General features: G+C 41.1%; 1 protein-coding gene across 3 annotated transcripts in view; it reads right to left on the bottom strand.

The window, feature by feature from the left end:
• Nucleotides 1–22,725, bottom strand: part of Ltbp1 (latent transforming growth factor beta binding protein 1) — a 389,989-nt gene that overhangs the window by 335,866 nt on the left and 31,398 nt on the right. For all 3 annotated transcript variants that reach the window (XM_026395397.2, XM_077791690.1, XM_026395561.2), the window contains exon 3: nucleotides 1,565–1,862. In XM_026395397.2, the coding sequence (XP_026251182.2) occupies nucleotides 1,565–1,862 (298 nt within the window). The remainder of the gene's footprint in view (nucleotides 1–1,564; nucleotides 1,863–22,725) is intronic.

Raw genomic sequence — 22,725 nt, 5'->3', positions numbered from 1 at the left:
TTCTCTAGCATTGTCTAGGCTGCTTTTCTGCTACAATGGCAGAACTGGGTAGCTCCAACAGAAACCATGTGTCCAACAAATCTGGAAATATTTGCTATCTAGTTCTTTGCAGAAAATATTTGCCAACTCTCTCCAATAGGGCCTACGTGCTGGGACAAACTACCTATCTTCAAATCCTAACACTGTCACTTATCAATTACCTATGTGACCTGAAACAAACCACTTACCCACTCTGAACTTCAGTTTTCTCATCTGTAAAGTAGGGTTAGTAACAGTACCTACCTTACAGGGTCATTGTAAACTGCAAATTAGTGATACATGTGGGATATTTAAAACAGTCCCTCTCATATAGAATGTTCTTACTAAGTTTTAGTTAGACCTACCATTCCTTCTCTTAAGAGCTCCAGGATGAGTTTTCCAACTGAAATGCCAGCAAAGCGGTTAGACTTCCATCTAGCCCCCAAATTCATTTATTACAGTAGAACAGAAGTACTATGAGAAAAGAAGAAATGAGCCAAAAATGGAGAAAACAACAGAAAAAAAAGAGAGAACCACCGGATGAATAAAAGGAGAAAGGAAAAAGTTCTAAGGACCCCACTGAGCAGGAACAGTAGGTGGCCAGTTCAAAGGGGAAGTATCAATTAGGATAATTTCATCTATAGCACCAGATTAAATAACCTCTGTGGGCTCACTGAATACTAAACACCCTGTGGAAATTGTCTCTACGTGGGGAAGAGCATTTGAAATTCCAAGCAAGTGACTTACACATGAACTGCTAGGTCAGTCCATTTTTAAGAAGGGGACTTCCTGTATTTTACATTCCTAGACAAAGGACAAGTGATGGTTGCAGTAAAATCTGCATCTAATTATCCACGTAGAGCAGCCCAACAGGAGGAGACAATTTGTGTAAGGACCCCACGGTCCGAAGGGCTGCTTCTCATGCTGCTCACAGAAGGACAGGGATGATCTTTCCTCCCCAGAGTTCTCATCTGAATCAGCACAGTGCTTACTCCCTAACCCTAAGAAAAAAAACCACGTTCCATAAATAGAAAGCAAGCTCATTCACCAAAAATGGACCTGCCCTGCGTGGCAACTGGGAGGTAAGCACGGTGTTAAAAGAAGATACACTGAACCTGCTACTGAGGTTAAGGAATTATTTCCTTCCAAGGACTCACATTCATTTGAACACATTCTCTGTACAAAGCTGCGTTCCTACCTTTCCCATTATCTTTAAAAAATAATCATAGTTTGTCTTGCTCAAATTATTACTTCAAAACATTACAGCACAACCATCTCCCCTTAAAAAAAAGAATTTCAAACTCACAACTCTGCCATAGTCGGGCATCCTTATTATTCTCTTCCAACACTGGTTATCCTAGTTATTGCTATGGTTCATACTTACGGTAAATTTGCCCTGCGAAAGCTAAATGCACATATCAAACATTTTTTAAGAGTCTTGAGGAAAGGAAAGAAAGACATTATTATCCAAGTGATCACTGCAAACTGCAGGAAAAGGAGAGTGATTACGGTGTCCCTCATCCAGAGGCAAAAACAAAACACTCACTGAGAATGAATCTGCTGGGAGACTCCTACTGAAGGCTTTGGCTTGAGGGTCAAGGTCATCTGGGCCACAGGACTGACTCTTGGTAGAGGGTCTGCCTTCTTAGATGCAGTGTGCTTTACTGCTGGCTCAGGAGGAACCCAAGAGGAGGCAACCCCAGGATTCTGCCCTCCAAAGACTGGTGACGAGGTGTCCTGGGCAACTGTCGTCTCACAGGCTTTGCCCTTGGTCCCCGGTTTACACACACAGAGTTGAGGCCGGAGACACATCCCTCCATTCTGGCATGGCGGAACACAGCTCGCTGTGAAAAGATAATAGGAAACACAGCTTTGACTTCACTAATTTACAGCAGACTTCACTAATTCTTCTCAAGGGTTAACAGTAGCATCCCGATGCGCTTCAATAAAATAGAGCTAACCTTAAGCACTGATGATGATGATGATAATGGTGACAATGATGATGAAGATGAAGACAGCTATTATCTATTAATGGTGGCCTGGGTACCCAGCACCACTCAAACATATACCAACAAATTTGATTCCCCAGAAGCTGATTTTAGAAGATATCTATTGCCCATTTTACAAATGAAGAAACAGACATGAAGGTTCAGTATTTTGCCAAAGATCACAGGATTGTTAGTAAATAGAAGAGCTGGGACTCAAACCCAAGTGAGCAGACCCCAAAGCCATTCTGTTACTCATCTTACTACAACAGCCTCCCAGAAACACACCAGAAAACACAAGAAAATCTTTAGAAAATATTCTGCTATTATTAAATTGTGTTCTGTGGTTTAAGTTTAAATTTGTTTTTAAATTTCTAAGTTTAAATTCTTTTGCCTAGACTCAAAAAAAAAAAAAAAATTCCAACCCCCAATAGTGTTCTCCAACAGACTTGCACAGGCCATCAGAGCTTAGAGAGATAATTTTAAATTTTTCAACCCACTCTTTTGACATATGAGAAAACAAAAAGCAGAAAGATGGAGACTCACCCTCTAGGTACCCACTAGTTTACATAATAATCCAGTGGACTGTACACCATCCCTAATTTTATAACAAAAGGCAGCCAAAAAGAAACAACTTCTTCATGTCCTGTTTGCTAAGATGCCTGAACTTTGAATCACCAGACTTTTGGCCAAGCAGTTACAAAGTTAGCAGGGCCATGTGTCATAGGCAAGGTTAGTGGATTTGATCATAGGCAAGATCCCTTGGAGCTTAAATGTTGCTGACTTAAGTTTTATTAGGTAACGCCACAGTTCTCTGGGCATAATCCCTTCAGGCCCCTTCTCTGCTTGTTCAAATACATGTATTATACTACCCTCTCCTATCAGTCCACCTCTGACTTAAGCGCTTAGTCCTAAAATCACACTACAAAATCTCTCAGAGAATTCAACACCAGATACAGTCCACAAAACAATTACAAAATATGTAAGGGATGTGAACCACAGGAGACTCCGTTATTAAAAGCCAAATCACCAAAACTTAACCCTGAAATTTTCTATAAAAGAGAAGACACTTCTCCCATCTTACTACAGTATGATTCTAATTAGTTATAAGAAACAATAAGAAATGGCCCTTGAGTGTCAGAAGACCAGTGTGACAAATTTTCAACATGTTAGGAAGGATTCAAAAACAACATTTTAACTGTAGCGAGCTCTCTAGGTGACCTTGGAGTAAGTCGATTAACCTTGCCCCCTGCACCTGTGTGTGTTTGGGGGCATCACAGGGACAGCAGCTGCTTGTTCTAAAATGGTCCCCATATTAGAACTCCAGAATTCAAATTCAAATTCAAAAGCTATGTATTTCCAGAATTCAAGATGCTTTTCTAACTGACCAAGCAAACTCTGCTGCAGGATCTGAGAGACTACGCTGGGGTCCCTGCTCAGCCATGATTATTTACGGAATGTCCCACGAGTGGGAATGAACTCCACCCAAGCAAACAGAAGCGGCCAGGAGCAAGGACGGGGCCACCCTTTCCACACTGTGCTTCTGCCAGAGATCACCCCCCCAGGCATTCCCTGTATGCATTCCCTTCATGCTTTCAATTAGAAACACGTTTCAGTTTAACATCTGAGAATGATTTCCGCTTCTCCTCCCTCCCAAGGTGTACTGCAAATGTCTACTAATCTACCAGGAAATCTGCACAGAGCAGCCTGCAGACGCTGGCACCTAGGTAGGTGGATGCCAAGGACTAAAATCATCCAACATGCCACTCAATGTGCCAAGGACATGTGTCTTTAGAAGGATGTAAATGGATTAGAAATGTAAAGGGGAGTCTTTTTTTTTTTTAATTTTTCAAATTCTGCCTGTAGTAAGGGGCAGGGAGGACAGTAATAAAAAGGGGAAAAAAAATACCCAAAATTCACTATTTGCTACTGAAGAAAAAGAACATGCTGTATAACGGAATGACTGTGCCACCCTTCTGCAGGAAATTTCTGAAGAAGAATGAGAAGAGAATTTTCTCTTCCACCTATGCCACCCAGACTCAGGCAGGATGCCCCTGGAGCATGCAGATGAATAGGGTTTGGCTTGAACTGGGGCACAGGTGACAGAAGCCCTAAGTGCCAAGACAAGCCCCTTATCTGACAAGAGCACAAAACTCATGTCCTCCAATCACACCATTTTTCCTGCAATCTTTGCCCCCCAGGCCTTAGTGCTACTTACAGGGCAGAAAGATGGGTGGTTCTCAAAGTCAGTGCCCAGACCACCACCACCACCAGCACATTAGGAACACTTTGGAAATACACAGTCCTGGGCTGCCCCAGGGCCATCTAAATCTGAACCTGGAGCCCAGCAGTCTGTGAGTCCCCTCCAGGTGACTCAGACGCACCCTCCAGTTTGAGAACCACTGGCATACAACATTTGGAAACTGATGATCTTCTTCCAGCAGTTTTGAGGACTTATATTTTTTATAATTGTGAGTTTAGTGTTTTCACACTAGACTTGCTCTTATTTTATTACATTCTTGGCTATGATAAATGTGTGTGTTTTGTCAGACCCTTTTATTTTTAATGTAAAAGAGGGAATACCTCCTCAATGATCAAATTCCCAGGATCTCTATGGGTCCCTTCCAAAAGTCACATCTACTTTGTGGCCAATGCAAAAATTTGTAGGTATTTACAAGAAAACTGTTATATTATAACTGAGGTGTTGAACTATAAAGAATATTATAAATGATGTCGCAGAAGAATTTGGTTTTTTGAGAGAGAGAGAGAGAGAGAATTTTTAATATTTATTTTTTAGTTCTCGGCGGACACAACATCTTTGTTGGTATGTGGTGCTGAGGATCGAACCCAGGCCGCACGCATGCCAGGCGAGCGCACTACCGCTTGAGCCACATCCCCAGCCCGCAGAAGTACTTTTTAAATGGAGTTTTTCCCTACCAGTTGATTCTGCATATACCTGGTCAGCTGTGTTTAGGCACAATCAGCTGGGGCTACATCAAGGTCTTATGGTGAGGCTGGGCACACACTGCCCAGGCTCATGCTGCCTGTTAGCATCATCTGGGGCATTTTAAAAAACTCCCCAAACTCAGGCCTAACTCCAGATTAATTAAATCAGAGTCTCTGGGGGAGGGGCCCAGGCACTTTTTAAACCTTCAGCCAAGTCTGAGAAGCAGTAGTTAGGGAACAAATCCTACCCCAAACCTGCTGACAGGTCTTCCTAAAATGCTCTTTGAATCATGTTTTTTTCTCAAAAATTTATAATTCATTTTTACTAACCATGGGATAATTTCAAAGTCCTATACATCTGGACTCAAAACCCCTTTCCACCCTCACTTCTATTGGTTCACCCCTGCATAAGCGCCCAGGTTCTCTAGAATTCTCGCCTCCTTGTCTCTGCAGACAGGGTGCCCTGTTCAGGAATACATTGCCCCTCGATTCCAATCCCCAAGTGCTTTTCTTCTCTGTTTTTCCCAAATGCCTGCCCACCCCTACCAGGATCTTGGCACCATCTGAGCTCCTGTCCCACTTTTATCATCCATTTCACATTCACATGTGCTGTGGCATGTTATTAATCTTTTTTTTTTACAGTTATCTCTTATTTACCAACTAGATGGTCAAGTGTGAGGTCAAATTAAATGGCAGAACATTCTGTACCTAGGATAGGATTCTGAGATTCATTATTGACTAATTCCAAATGATGCTGGGATTTCAAAGCATGGCCAAGGGAATGGTAGTCGATGACTTTTATTTCATTATATAATAATGTCTACACCTCCAGACTTGGTTTGCATGGTACTCACTTGAACACTCTCCAATCCAAAGCAGATGTTTTTCCAACAAAATTAATATCCAAATATACACTAAAAACACACAAGGTCTGTAGTGAAATTTAACAGTATATGACAGTTACTTATTATAGAAACAGTTTCAGAAGCCCATTTCCAATGTGTTCCAGAAGAACTCGGAAGGGGGAACAAACTGGTTAAAGACAAAGAGAAAAGAACATCATAACTAACTGATAGGAGCCGTGACAGGTTACTAAACCTCCAATACAGAAGCACCTTGAGGGAGCTAGCCTGAGAAGTTCAGTGAAACAGAAAAAAAAGAGAGAGCTTCTGAGAAATACTGTTTGTGGACATGAAAAAGAAAAGGAGGGGGAAACCCAACAATTAATTCAGAGGACAATCCTAGGCCAGGAGTTCTGCTCAAGAAACCACAGAGAATTAACCCTCTCACTGCCCTCCTCCCTTCCAAACACAAAGCAATGGCAAAATTATGGTTTTACATTTTTAAAAAATCATTTTTTATGCTAGTCATGATGGAATGACTGTCGCAAACAAGTCTTCTTGTCATACACAGCAAGAAGGCTGGATGGAAGATAGAAAACATCTGTTTGTAACGCTGGACATCTGGCAGCCCAAGACTGATTCCCAAGAGAAAGGAATCCATGAGATGTAGAAGAGCACTCTGTGGACCACAGACCCTGGTGGAGCGCAATGGCTTCGCCCAGCCGAGGAGACAGACCTGCTTCAGGAGGCTAAGCAGCTGGAATTGCAGGGCGGAGTACTGGGGAGAAGGGACCTGCACACAGAGGCAGAGGCAGCCCAACCCCTGCAAAGCATCTCCATGAGTCTCTGCCTGATGCAAAGCTGCAGAGGCACTGGATGAGGTCCGGCAACCACCACCCAGGACCTGTGAGCTGCAAATTCCCAGAGCTACTCCAGGGCACAGGCCCAGTTCTGAACAGCTGGGGTCATGGCACGTAGGAGAGGGCCCAGAAGTAACCACCTTTCCAAAGCATAGTATTACTTCAAAATCAGACAAGAACAGTGCCCAGAAAGAGAATGAACACACAATAAAATTACAAATACACGTGCAAAATATCCACGTAAAATATTAGTAAATTGGATATATCAGTATTTAACAGAAAAGCAAGCAGAATTTATCCCAGAAATACAAACATGTCTCGAATCTTAGCAGATATATCAGTGTAATTCCCCTTGTTAAAAAAGCAGATGAGAATTCAACTCAAGGAATGCAGAAAAAGCTTCCAATAAAATTCATCACTTATGCCTGATAACAAATAAGAACTATTAGCCAACTATGAATACAAAGGGCCTTCCTGATAAACAGTATCTACAGCAAACCCCACAAAAAAACCCACAGCAAATATTACGATAGCAAATATTATAAAGTGTGTAGAAGAATCCCTGTCAAAGTTGAAAACAAATCTAAATACTCATAATAACCTCTAATAGTCCATGTGGCATTGTAGGTCCCAGGCAACAGTATACAACAAGGAAAATAAAAGGCCTAAGTGCTAGAAAGGAAAAAACAAATGTATCCTTAGGTGTAATTCTCCTAATTTTCTACATATTTACCAAAAAAAGCCTACAAACAATTATAGCTGATTTAAAAAAAAAAAAAAAGGTCAGCAAGGTTCCCAACTACTGGATTACTGGATTAGCCTAGAAAAATTAATATTATTCCTGTAACAATGAATATGCAATTAAATGTATGTAGTGGGGGAAAAAAAGACACAATTCCCAAGGGCAACACTAATTATAGGTATCTAACATAAATCTAACAAAAGATATTCAAGACTTTTGAAAGAAATTACAAAGCATTTTTTAAAAATCTGAATAAATACCAAGGTATAGTGTATGTGGATTATAAGATTTAATTCTGACAGACACAAATATCTCCAAATCTTTCTATAAATTTGAATTCCAATTAAAATCTTAATGACTTTCTCAGAAAAATTAACATTAATAATGGCACACTGACAGGCTAAGAATGATCAAAACAATGCCAAAAAAAAAAAAAAAAAAAAAAAGATCATGGGGAAAATCTGCCCTGCCAAATATTAAGATCTATTATGAAGTTAAAACGATTTAACTTCATTTCAACTCATAGTACACATATAGAGCACCATTTTTCATGTCTCTCATTGTACACAAGTAGAGTCACACCATTGGTGTCTTCATCCATGTACTTAGGGTAATAATGTCCATCTCATGCCAACATCTTTCCTGCCCCCATGCCCATCCCTTGCCCTCTCTTCCCTTTGCCCTATCTAAAGTTCCTCCCTTCCTCCCATGCTCCACACAAGGTACTGACAAAAAGTCTGTTTCCATCAAGTGTTAGCAAAGATGTAGGGAAATGGGAACATTTATATACTAGTCTATCCACCTCTGCAAAAAGCAATGTGGCAGAATCTAGTAGTCATCATGTGAAGATGTCAATTTCAATTTGAGGCCAGCATGTGCTCAAGAAGACAGACACAGGAATATTCACCTGGATACAATGACAAATATGGGCACCGGTCAGTGAAAATAAGAACAAACCGTCGTGTGTTCACACAGTAGTTAAAATCATGATCCAGGTCTGTACCAAGCAACATGGAGAGATCTTGACAAAAATGCTGGCTGAGGAAAGAAAATTATAGGATGCTACTTTATAATACTCTTCTCTATACTATAGTAACTGCCCTCACCAATTTAAAAACAATACCATGTGTTTTTACAAATACATATGAAATCAACAAAAGTATAAAAAATATGTACTGAAGCCGCCAAGTTTGTGTCAGTAATCACCTCTAGGAAGGAAGCAGAATGATGCAAAGAAAAGATGACACTGTATGAGCATATTTGTTTCTTTAAAAAAATAAGTAGCAAATATGATAAGAAGAAGACATGCATTAACTATGGGCCATAGATACACGGATGGCTACTATTGTATCTCTTGTACTTTTCAACTTTTCAAAATAAAAAAAGAATTCTTTTTTTTTTAAGTAATCAAATAAAAAGCAAATTGGAAATGGAGAAGAGTTAAACCGTGTTCCTCATCACAGGGTGAAGGTGTGATAATGCAATGGGGTCAGCCAAAAGTGGTAGAAAGTGCCACCAAGAAGATGTACCCACGGGGCTTGCAGAAAAACACTGACATGAAGACCCTGCAGATTTGGCAACAAAATCCTGTTCTATTCCGATCTACCAAGCTAGCCATATGAAAACATTCTTTCATCATTTGAAAGCTGTATTCTCAGCTGGGTGCAATGGCCCACACCTATAATACCAGTTAGTAGGGAGGCTGAAGCAGAAGGATCATGTGCGTTAAAACTCAGCCTCAGCAATTTAGCAAGACCCTAAGCAACTCAGTGAGACCCTGTCTCTAATAAAATATATAGCAGCACAATTCAAAATAGCTAAACTGTGGAACCAACCTAGATGCCCTTCAGTAGATGAATGGATAAAAAAAATGTGGCATATATACACAATGAAATATTACTCAGCAATAAAAGAGAATAAAATCATGGCATTTGCAGGTAAATGGTTGGAGTTATAGAAGATAATACTAAGTGAAGTTAGCCAATCCCAAAAAGCAAATGCCGAATGTTTTCTTTGATATAAGGAGGCTGATTCATAGTGGTATAGGGAGAGAGAGCATGGGAGGAATAGACAAACTATAGATAAGGCAGAGGGGTTGGAGGGGAAGAAAAGGGATATGGGGTGATTAATGATGGTGTAATGTGGTGATCAGTATTATCCAAAGTACAGGTATGAAGACACAAATTGGTGTGAGTATACTATGTATACAACCAGAGATATGAAAAACTGTGCCCTATATATGTAATAAGAATTCTAATGCATTCTGCTGTCATATATAAATTAAAAAGGGGGGTGACTGAGGATATGGCTCAATGGTTAAGCACTCCTGGGTTCAATCACTGGCACAAAAAAAAAATGAGTTAATTCTCTATTTTTTGCCCCAAATGGTAAACAATCTCAGATTTCTTTCCCATTTGAATCTACTCCAGTTTGACAAGTTGATCCGAAAGTTGTTTAAAAGTTCAGTGACTGTATTTTTAGGAAGCAACCCATGCCCTAAAGCTCAGCCTCCATCGCTTTTAATTCTAAAAACGTAACCCTCGGTTATATTTAAAACTTGTCCCAGCCCACACAGCGCAAACAGAGTGACTCTCTGCCCTTTGCCTTTCTCTCCAAACAAGTTGCAGCATGTCTACCACATGTGTCCTGGGGCGAAATGTGAGTCGAGCTGTGTCTTCCATGATCAGAGACAGCAGGTGAGAAACGGCTCTGCTGTGCGGGTCTTCACAGCAATGCCCAGCTGCCCTTTGAAGTTACTCAATAACAAGAGAGTGATATCAGATCACAGGAGACAGAGCATGAGGTCACACAATTGCATCTACTGTCCGCTCCTTGTAGCAAACCTAAATAAACGTTGTACTTGTGCTGTAGCTGTCTCTGGTCAGCTTCCTCCAAAACCCCCATGGAGAAAAACAAATTGTTCATTATTCCAGAAGACTGGACGGAAAAGGCATTGTGATATTTTGGTAGTTTTTTCTCCCGGAATAATGAAGAATTCCACATTTGTGAATTTTCTAGATAGGCCAACTATGCCCATCAAGTGCCAATGTGCTGGATAACCTTTATGGGGTTTTGATCATTATGAAAATCCATTTGAAATACTTTAGGGGTATGGGGGTGTATGGGGGTGTTTACTTTCATTGTTCTCTTTTTCCTCTAAATCAGACTTTCTACCATTTTTTCCTAGACCTTTTGCTTTTCTAATCTACAGTAATGATTTCACCAAGCAAATGGCTGAGCACAGCATGAATTACATAGAATACACATCACAAAGGTCCTGTGCAGAAGCTTGTGGCTCTATGCAGGAGTTTAAGGCCTTTATGTCAAGTGCTCAGCCCCCATCTGCCTAATTCTCCAAGATCTGTGTTCTGGAAGGCTGAGGTTCTCTAAGCCTGAGCTCAGCAGGAGTATTACCATGTGATTTAATTTAAAGTAGGCGGTCAGCTGGGGCCAAACAAGATGCCATCAATAACTGTAAAATCACTCACAGAATATAACATAATTAAATCATGTCATGTAATGAAAAACAACCAGCAATTTTTCTGGATTCTGTTTCTGGCCCTTTTACAAAGTTTCTCTCTTTTTTTTTTTTAAGTCACAGAAAGTTAATGAAAAAAAAAAAGAAAACAAAGTTAAAGATCTACAGTTAAGACTATATAAACATTGAATATTTAAACATTGAATATTTAATTTTAAAAATAGCAAAAGTTAGAAGGGAAAAATAAGCCAGAAAAAAAATATTTCAGAAAATGCTATTCTATAGAAGAAAATTAATAAAGTTGCCTTTAACAAAGTAAGACCAAAATCAAAAAAGAAAAAAAAGGACTATAAAGATAGTTAAAATAAAGAAAAATGCAATTAGTAAATAAATATGTAGACTAATGTCCATATTCATGAAGTCATCCAAAGAAATACAACCTAAAAACAAGAAGATACCTTATGACTACTTGATTTAAAAAAAAAAAAAACATGTAAAAATATTAATACAAATTGCCACCAGGGTAGGAGTAAAATGATACAAGCCTTTTAGAAAGCATTTTAACCATATGCTCCTAATATTTCAGTAGCCTAATTTCCAGAAATGCATCCCAGTAATCAAAAAGGAAACAATTATGCACATATACAGGTCCAGGCATCCACAGCAGCATACCAACAAAAAAATTTCAAAAGAACCACACAGGTGGAGCAAAATATGGTGTTTTATACCCATTCAAAATTAAAATTACAAACTTTTATGCACTAAAGATATTATATTAAATTTCTTCTGGGATGTGTACAAGGCATATATGAAACATAAGTGAATTTTACGTTTAGACTTGTATTCAGTTCCCAGGATGTATCATTATGTATATGTAAACATTCCAAAATCTGAAAAATTCCAAAATCCAAAACATTTTTGGTCCTAGATATTTTGGGTTAAGGGATACTCACCCTATATACAAACTTAACTAAAAGCCTAATTTTGGAGGACACTCTTGGAGCCAAGAGCTGAGTCTCAGTCAATGACAGGAGCTGGGCTTCAATCACAGGCAGCTGATTCAAATGAGGCAAAATGCCAAGCTGGACCAATTAAGCTGTCTCTGTACCTCACTTCTGCTTTCTGTCCACAAAGGCTCCCTGCCCATGTTGCAGACAGTTCTTAGAAGTTGTGCTGATTCTGAGGACTGTCTGATTTGCAAATCATTCTTCGCACAATTAAACTTAACCAAGTTGAACTCATCTGTTTTGATTTTAACACTAACAGCAGTATAATTGTACTTCATGTATGCACGTTAGTAAGTACACGGGTGGATGGGGAATACAAGTGTTTGGCAAATCTTAGATTTTACAGGCTAAACTATGATCACAAGGACAGTATTGTTATATCTGATATCCTTATAGCTCATTGGAAGGAAGAGAATATATTCCCAAATAATTCATCTTTAAATTTGCTTTAGTACCATCTATGTTATCTTCATTCATTATGCACACGTTGAGGCTCTACTTAAATACTAGCATTATGCCAAGAACTGAGGATAAAAAGATGGAGGCAAATTTCTTGATCTGAAGATCAGAGTCCAATAGAGAAGGCAAAAAAAAAAAAATAAAGTTATAGGGGGGAAAATGTTATAGGGGAAAAAATATGTTGCAATAAGGAAGGTTTAGAAGGAGAAATGAGGAGTCCTAAGTGGACAATCAACCAATATTTGTTAATTACTATATTCAAGAGATCAAAAAGGATACAAAGAATCATTAGAAATGGTTTGCTTCCTTGAGGAGCTACTACCTAGTTGAAGACAGAAAATCTAAAACTGTAACCATCCACCAACCTGCCCAAGTGCATCTGTAGGAGCAGGCAGGGGTGAGATGGCGCTGGGCTCTGGGGAGCACAGGTCTGAGTCTGAGGCCAACCTCACTCCCCCACCCCCAGCTCTGTGCCCTTGGGCAAGTTGCCAAGTTTGCGCCTTAGTCAGCCATTCAACAAAATACTTTGCCCTGGGGGTAGAACTGGAGACAGGAAAACATCCTCTCTGTCCTATGAAGCTCAGAGCCCAGCCTAGAGGACCAAGCAAGAAGTGACCACAACTATGAGGAGGCTTTCTGAAAGAGAACAGTGTGTAATGAGTTGCAGCAGGGCTTAGGGCATTAGAGAAGACCTAAGACTCTGAACTTAACAAAGAGACCCAAGAGGCAAGAGAAATAACATATAGACCTGGCCTCAGAACATGAGGCCAAAAGTTAGTGGTTAAAAACTGCAAAAGTATCCAGGGGTGGTTGCACACACCTATAACCCCAGCTACCGAGGAGGCTGGGGCAGGAGGATCACCCACTGGAGGCCAGTCTATATAACTTAGTTAAGAACCTGTAGCACCAATCTGCAAAGCAGTATGAAGATTCCTTAGAAAACTTGGAACAGAACCACCATTTGACTCAGCCTATACCCAAAGGACTACAGCATACTGTGGTGACACAGCCACTTCAATGTTTACAGCAGCACAATTCACAATTGCTAAACGGTGGAACCAGCCTAGATGCCTTTCAATAGATAAATGGATAAAGAAACTGTGGTCCATATACACAATGGAATATTACTCAGTATTAAAAGAGAATAAAAATATGGAATTTGCAGATAAATGGATGGAGTTGGAAAACATCATGCTAAGTGAAATAAGCGAATCCCAAAAAAGCAGGGGCCAAATGTTTTCTCTGATAAGTGGATGCTAATCCATACGAGGGGGAGGGGAGTGAAGGAACTTTGGATGAGGCAAAGGAAGTGGGGGGAGGGGTAAGATGGTAGAATGAGATGGACATCATTACCCTAGGTACATGTATGATAGCATGAATGATATGACTCTACTTCATATACAACCAGAGAAGCAAAAAATTCTGCTCCATTTGTGTACAATGAATTGAAGAGTTTCCTACTGTCATGTATAACTGATTAGAACTTAAAAAAAAAAAAGAAGAGCCTGTTGCAAAAAAAATCTTTTTAATTTTTAAAGGGCTGGGGATGTAGCTCAGGGGTAGAGCACTTGCTTAGCATGAACAAGGCTGTGGGTTTATCCCCAGGAGCAAAAAAATCCTGCCACAAAATGATTAAAGATTTATGTTTCATAAGAGATCAGGGTGGGGAGCAGAATAATATTCTTACAAATATGTGTAAGTATAAATTAGTTTTGGACGCCTCTAAACATTATATAAATGAGATTTAAATTTATGGGGGAAATGTGTCTAATAATCTGGTACAGTGTGGTTTAGCATGACCACCAGAACACTATTCTGTAAAATGGAAACCCACATTGATGCCCACCATATTGGTTTGCCAGGGCTGCCATGACAAAGTACCAAGGACAGAGTGACTCAATAACGAGAGTTAGTTTTCTACAATTCTTGAAGCTAGACATCCAAGGTCAAGCTGCCGGCAGGCTTGGTCTCTTCTGAGACCTCACTCCTGGGCTTGTATGTGGCCATCTTCTCCCTGTCTTCCCTCAGTCTTTCCTCTGTGTCTTTGTCCAAATTTCTTCTTATAAAGTCCCCGGTCGTATTAAACCAAGGCCACTCCAGTGAACTCACATTAACTTAACTACCTCTCTAAAGACCCTGTTCCAAACACAGTCACATTCTGAGGTCCTGGGGACTAGGACTTTGCTGTGATTTAAACACAGTTGGAGTGTGTCTCCCAAAGGCTCACATGTGGGAAGCTTGGTCCTCAGGGTGACACTGAGACTCAGCAGAACCTTTAAGGGGTGGAGCCTGGAAGGAGGTCATTAAGTCATGGGGGGGGCATCACCCTAGAAGGGAAGTTCTCTAGAACCTTCCTCAGTTCCCGCAAGAGCTCCTCCCTGCTCTCTGTCCCTGTCATACCTGCACCATGAGGCCTTTTGCCAGAGACCAAACAAATGGGGCCACCCAATCTCAGACTTTCAGTCTTCGAAACCATGAGCCAAATAAACCTCTTTTCTTTATACATTACTCAGCCTCAGCTTTCTGTTACAGCAACCCCAAAATGGACTAACATGGACTCCAACATGGATTTGGGGGCAAATAATTCTGCCCCTAACATCTACCATCACCATTCAGAATGTTATGGTCAACTGGGGGTAATATGTAGAAGAAAGTGTGCAATGAGACAATCTCACTGGCACAGATGTTCTGAAAAACAGTGGGCCATCTTTTAGGATTAAGCCCTAAAAACAAACATCCCGTGTGTCTTATCATTCCTCACGCAGGAAATTTTATGTCCAAATATGTCCACTGCAGAATTACAAGTAAAGTAGAGGTAAAAGTTAGAAATCGTCCTGCCCATAAAACAAATAGAGAAGAGATAAAAATCACAGAATGTGATAGTCTGTAAAAGCAATGTTTAAAAAGACTTTCAATGACATGAAATAATGCTTATGATGCAAAAAAAAAAAAAAAGTTTCCTACTTCCTCTTGAACTCACTCCAATCAGCCTTGGCCACCCACCTTTCCACTGATTCTGACATCGTCAGAGTCGTCGGGGGCCCTGAGACTGGCAGATCCAGTGAGGGTTCTAGTCCTCTCCTGGCCCAGTGGGTCTGTCCGTCTCTCCTTCCTCACTTCCTCCTTGGCTGCTGAGGTTGCACCTACCCTCCTCTTTCCTACCATACCGCCAGCTGTTTCAGTCTCTTCTGGCTCTTCTTTCTCGTCCCTGCCTCTAAACACTGAGACTTCCCAGTCTGGCTTGCTCTGTGGACACCTTGCGAGATGATCTCATTCAATGCCATGGCTTTGATTTCCACCAAGACTGTGCCCAAGCCAGGCATGTGGCACATGCCTGTAATCCCAGCAACTCAGGAGGCTGAGGTAGGAGGATCACAAGTTTGAGGCCAGCCTCAGTAACACAGCAAAGCCTTACGCAACTTATCAAGACCCTGTCTCAAAATAAAAATAATAATAATAATAAAAAGGACTGGGGGTGTTGCTCAGTGGTTAAGTACCCCTGGGTTCCATCCCCAGTATCAAGGGGAAAAAAAGAAAAAAAAAAAGACTGTGCTCAAATTTAGATGTCTGGCCTTGTCCTCTTCTCTGAAGTCCAGATTTCCAGGTCCAGCTGCCTCACTGAATCTCCATGTGGGTGTCTAACATGTTCTGAAACTCAGGAAACCTCTCCCACCCCAAACCCCAAGGCCTGCTCCCTCCTAGCATCTCCCTAATGGCACGAGGGTGTATTCATGGGCAGGGGCTGCGGTCACACAGCCACACGATGACTGGTTTAAACAGCAGAAATGCTCCGACTCACAGCTGTGGAGGCAAGAAGTCTGAAACCCAGGGGTCTCTGGTTCCTTCCGCACGAGGCAAGCGAGTCTGTTCCATTTCCCCCTCGGGGGCTCTGGCGGGAGGCGTCCTCGGTGGATGCTTCACTCCTGTCTTCACGTGCCCTCCCTCTGCCTGTGCCTGGGACTTAGAGCCCAGCTTCACAAGGACAGGAGTCTTCCTGGATTAGCACACCACACACACACACACACACACACACACACACACACACGGCCTCATCCTTACTAATCACACCTACAAGGACCCCATTTCCAAACACAGGCAGGCTGGGAGGCTCTGGGGTTAGAACTTCAACGGAGGAGGAGACAGTGGGACTCCACACATAATGAAGACCAAGCTGTCATCGTAGTGGATTCTTCTCTTTTTCTCCTGCCGAATCTCATAGCCGATTCCTCTCCATATTCCATTGGCTCTATTTTAAATACACATGGAATCTGACCATTTTTCTTACCACGTCCCCCCAAACCCTTTTCCTGGCCACCTTGTCCCACACGGTCTATGCTCACCAGGCCAACCATCCCAAAGTCTGATGATATCGTGCTTTGGCTCCAAACCCTCCTGTGAAATTCAAAACGCTCACCTCTACTGTCTGCACACCTCTGCGACTCCTCCCCTGTCATTTCCTCGTACTCCCTTTGAGCCCTACACACCTATCAATCACACTGGCTTCCTTGCTGGTCCCTGGATATGCCCACTTTGCTTCCACCACAGGACCTTTGCCCTGGCTGTTCTCCCTGCCTAATATCCTTGGCCAGATAGTCACAGGCTCCCTTGTTCCCATCACTCAGCCTTTTCTGGGCCTGTCCTCTCCAAAAGATCAGACTCTGTGGCTCCCTTCTCTTTCCCTGCCTCCATTCCTCTGAGGCACTTTTCCCTGACCTTATGTCACCTGTTCATTCAGTCCCCGTCTGCCTCTCCATCAAGGACATCAGCTCCACAGGGAGAGACAAGGGCTGTTTTTGCCATTGGGCTAGAATACTTGGCTCCCAGAAGAGGAGAAGTGATTGTTGTGGCAGAGAGTGTTATGCCTGAAGTAGGGAAGGAAAATCTATTTGAATGCTAACATGAATGATTTACCTACAGTGGGGAAGTTGTATAAATTATTCATTTTTTGCTTATACTACATTATACTTTCCAGATTTTCTAGAATATTCTGTTAGTACTTTTATAGTACAGCAAAAATCAATAATACTTTTTTTGAAAAGAGATGTTAACTCACTTAAAAGGCTGGTTTCGACGTATTTAAATTTTTAAAGGCTATAATTCCTACAACATAAACAATATGTGAGACGGAGTACTGTACACCAGGTTTTATGGCAACCACACTCCATTGGAACTTCTAGTATCTTTCTTTTGAAACTTAGTGCGATTGGTTAATATGTCTAGCACTCTCGTCAACATGTCTAATCTGGTTGAAAAGCTGGCTTCTTTTATTTTCATCATTCAAAAATGTTAAATAAGAAAAGCTTCTTTGAAAATCGGAGCAATAAAAAAAAATAAGCTTTATTAGGACCAAAGTGACTGCCAACTTGAGAATCAAGTATCTGAAACTTGGTTTAAGATGAAGGAGAAAAAAGACAAAGACAGAAAACACAATTTACTTTTGATTAGGGACGTTCATACGGTGGTTCCAAGCCAGAGTCCACAGCAGCCAGGCAGCCAAAACCAAGCCACTGACTAGCTATGTGGCCTTGGATACCTTTCTATTACCTTTCTGTGACTCAATTTCCCCATCTATAAAATGGGAATGATTAAAAAGAGGACTTACTTGCAGATTAGTTATATTTAAAGCACTTCGGACAGTTTCTGTTCAGAGTAGGGCCAGACAGGTGTCAAATATTATTATCCCATGCACCAAATTCATCCCACACATACACCAAAATAGCCTCTGAGGAAGCACTGGAGAAGAATGGAATTTTACACTAACCTACAACAACAGCCTTTCTCACTGAATCAAACGTAAGCCACCTTTTTTCCCTTTCTTTCCAAGCTTCAGGATTCAGAGTAAAATGCAGGCTGCAGCAAACTGAGAGAGGATATCCCTGAACTCAGTAAACTCCTACATGAGTGTTCTCATATTCAAGACTCATATTTCCAAACTAATTTTGTAATTGAATAAGGAAGAACAGCCAAATGAGACAGAGCCTTTTAAAATAACCATTTATTTTAACAGCTTTCCTTAATGTAAATTAATAACATTGTACGACCAAGGATGGAGAACTCTGCAAGAAATGCAACCCGGGTGGTGCCAAGAATCTTCCTTGAGGAAATAAAAACGCTCTCAAATGAAACTGATGGCCCTCATGTCACCACGAAATGGAAACATTGGACAAAGACTGGGATTATTAGACTTTTATACCCCAAAGCTGAAGTATCGCCAATGAAGCTGAATAGCAGAGGATGCATTTGCAAACAACTAATCCGGGGGCCACTAGCTCTCTTGCTGTGAAAATGTGATACATCCATTTTTGGAAATTAAGCTGAAATCCAACGGTGGTCTTCAAGGGCCCACTAGGGGAGAGTTGAAAGGAACGACCAAAGCTCTGTTTTCAAAACAATAATAAGTACAATCTGAAATTTTTATCTAGGTTTTCTTATTTCTCACATCCTTCTGAATAAAAAATTATCCCAGTAAATACTATAAATTTAAAATTTTCCTTTTGGGGCTGAGAGCTAAGCTCAGTGGTAGACACGTGAGGTTAGTTTAACCCATGAGGGGCCCTAGGTTCAATTTCAAGCCCCCAAAAAATAAAATGTTCCTTTTCTCCATATACTGAGCTGAGCTTTTTCATATGCATTTAAATTTTTAAATTAATTGATCTCTATGACCCCTCCTTCTATAATCTCTGTATACTAACAGAAATTTAAATCATTAGGACAAAAATTATTTCTGTTGGAAACCGCCAACTTTCAAATAAATGAACTATTTCCTTCTAAAACATGCGGCCAAATTTGTTCAGTAATGGATGACAATGATAATTGGCCGTTACTATTTCCAAACTCTTCATGTTTTTATATTTTCCAAGAAAATAAATGGTCAGAGAAGTTTCTAAAGATTTAATCTACATAAAATTCTTGATGAACTGACTTATTTTAATAGTGCTTTTATTTGTCCGTTTATTTACAAAGTAGAACTGCTAAATTTTACCTAAATCAATGCTAGAAAATATAAATTAAGAGAAAGACAATAAGTAAATGCTACACCATTTTGGAAGTCAAGATTTAATAAAGCCATTAAAAATCCATCAATAATCACAAATCTCACAACTTGTAACAGACTGAGCATGTAGTGATTGACTCTCAAGCCACCATCGCCTCCATGTATTCCTAGTACCCATTGCATTTCTCTTGGATTTCTTCCCATTGGCTCATATCATGATTAGGAGCAGGCTTCTATGGAATAAAAGTGAGGAGAAAAGAGAAAAAGACTACTGGGGTTCCTTGTGGTAACTAGGCTATAAAAATGACCTCAAATCATTCCATCCCTCCCTATCAATTTAGATTGTGTTTTTCGTCAAAAGACAGAGCGGAGTTTACAGTTCCCTCACTCTTGAATCTGAGCTGAGCTGGGGATGGTTCCAATCAATGACATGCAGCAGTGCCGTCCCGAGACTTGCAAGCCCAGGCATTAAGGTCAGACAGAAACACTTCATTCTTCTTGGAATCTAGCTGCCATAGAATGAAGAAGCACAACTAAACACATGGACAGTTCCACATGGAAAAGAACTGAGGCTCCCAGCCAAAAGCCCAACTGAGCTCCCAACAGCCAGCACTATCTGGCTAATCGCATGAGTGCGATACCTTGGAAATAAATCCTCCAGTCTCAGTCGAGCCTCTCACGCTGATGTCACACGGAGGAGACAAGTCATTCCCACCAAGTTCTGTCCAAATTGCAAAATCAGGAGCAAACATGATTGCATTTGTTTTATTTCATTTTAAGTATCAGGGTGGTTGGTCTGTCCTGCAGGAATAGGTAACCCAGCCTTCCTGAAGAAGTTCCCATCCTTCCCTCCAGGGCTTCTGCTGATTCCACCATGCTCAGTCTCCTGCACTCACACACGGGGGTTGTGTGAGCAAGTCTTTCAAATAAAAATGACCAGAGATGTGGTTACTAACCTTGGGAATCCAATGAAGCAAAGAGAAGACCTGGCACAGGCCTCTATATTTCTGCATTTTTAAGCACTCCAACCTAAAGACAACTTTCTAATGATTTCCTGACCAAAGAAGTACACAAAAATTCTCATCTTTGATACTACTAGCCACAGTTGAGTACTGTTCTACAAATATCGCCACAATTTTTAGATAATATTTTCAAAATGTACATTTTAAACCAGTGAATTGCATGGCATATAAACTGCATCTCAATATAAAACTGTTTTGTTTTTTTTTAAATCACCATGCCCACATGAGATGATTTCCTCAAATATCTCATCATGAAGCTTAAGAAGTCTGTGCAGGCAGAGGCTAACAAATTGGCCCAGTCCTGGCCAGCACTTAAGTCATAGGCTCTCAGGATGAACCTGAGAGCTCGCATCCAAGGATTTTAACCCCCTACAGACTCTCTGACTAAGGCAAGTTCCTCCAATAAATATTTCACCCCTCAAACAGCCTGGGTCATCTTGGAACAGCTCTTTCAAAAAAAAAAAAATTCCCTTTTATCAAGCTGAAATCTGTCCTCCTGTAGCTTCCATTCACTACCTCCCTTCCCACAGTGTGGAGCAAGCTCCTCCTCCTGCCTGCAACTTCTCCTCTTCTGATTCAATATAGCCAATCCTGCAGCTGCTCCTCCCAGGATGCTGTTTCTGGGGATGATAACTGCACTGTAGGTACTGCTCTATGGGACTTCTATATGGCCCAGCAGGCTGAGGAGCATGAGCTGTGGAGTCCGAATGTGAGACCTGAAGCTGAGTTCCACTGCTAACTAGCCAAGTTATGGAGCAAGTTATGGAGCCCTTTTCCGCCTGAACTGCAACATCTGTAAACTGCAGGTAGAGCAGAGGTGAGAAAGTCATTGCCTAAGATGAAAATCCCTAGTAGTCAAAATTACTCTTGCAAGTCTACTTAGGATGACTGACATACTGGCTCTCAGAACGTCCTTCTACGTATGACACTTCACTGTTTCTTTGTTAAAATACAATCTCTTTCTCTCTGCCAAGCACATGTAGTAATTCAAGTTCATTCAACACATCTGATATGATGACTCCATTTCAACAGAACCCACCTCAATGGTAAGCCGCTAGCCCAGGGCCTGGAGCCCAGGAGACCCACCACAATTGCTAGCAATATGTGGAACAATGCCAGGAATGGCAGATTGAAGATATCACACTCAAGACAGTTTATATTTTTTTATTATCTGCAATTCCCCTCCACAGGTAGGATAAAGAGGGCTAGAAAATCCACCCACCAGAGTGCTATGGAGAACAGACCTGAGCCGAACCTTCCAAGTACTCCCAAACAGTGCCTGTCAGTGGCCATGTGCACACTCACCTGGGTATACTTAGCCTAATTCTCAGATAGCTCAAGACTCAGCCTCACATTCAAGGGAAGAGTGGGCTTGCCTGACCCCACCCTTCAGAACATTAAAAGCACACATTTTCTTTTCTCCATCCACAGATGCCTGCCCCCTCACCTGCACAAATGTAATTACCTTATTACCAAAACTTCTGCATTTGCTCAAGGACAGTTACTAGAGTTGCCTAGGTGTAGTGATGAAAACTGAAATTCAGTATACACCAGCACAGAGCTGAACTACTACAGAGGACTATTTTTTTAATATAAAAATAATTTAGGGCTGGGGATGTGGCTCAAGTGATAGCACGCTCACCTGGCATGCGTGCGGCCCGGGTTCGATCCTCAGCACCATATACAAACAATGACGTTGTGTCTGCCGAAAACTAAAAAATAAATATTAAAAATTCTCTCTCTCTCTCTTTAAAAAAAAATAATAATTTAGTCACTTATCTGGTTAAAACATTCAACAACTGAAGGGACAAGTCAAGGGGGATTTCCAACCTGTGATTGGTACAGCACCTGACCAAAGTCCTCTGCCTCCAACCGTGGCAATTCTGGGCCTGTGTTTGCCTCATCATTGTGCCTAGCTTTAAGCCAGAGCATTCAACTATAGAGTCCATAAAAGAACATTTAATAGAGGACACTTTCATCCTTCTACTATTTGTCTTAGGGAGGAGAAAATATTTGTCTTTCTGATATCCAATACTCAGCAATGGTTTGTCACATGCTGACCACGTCCTGGGCAGTAAGAAGCCATGGCCAGATTCTCATCACTGACACATTTAGACAGGGTCTATGTGATTAGCAGCTAAAGGAACACAATACATGGAAACAATGTCATACATGGTCACTGGCCTGGCAGGTGAGCCCAGCCAGAGCTAACGTGTGCATAAGGGACTAAGTCACAATCCTAATTTACCAGACTCTTCCTTCCAGTTACTGTTTACTTTGGGGGCAAGATATTTTTTCTCCTCCTATATTTCATCACCAAAGGAAGGACTTCCCAAGCGAGCAAATATATCTAGCAGGAGATTGGACCCCAG

The sequence above is a fragment of the Urocitellus parryii genome, chromosome 12, assembly GCF_045843805.1.
Source record: "Urocitellus parryii isolate mUroPar1 chromosome 12, mUroPar1.hap1, whole genome shotgun sequence".
Taxonomy (NCBI): Eukaryota; Metazoa; Chordata; class Mammalia; order Rodentia; family Sciuridae; genus Urocitellus; species Urocitellus parryii.
This window is presented reverse-complemented; position numbering and strand designations above follow the sequence as displayed.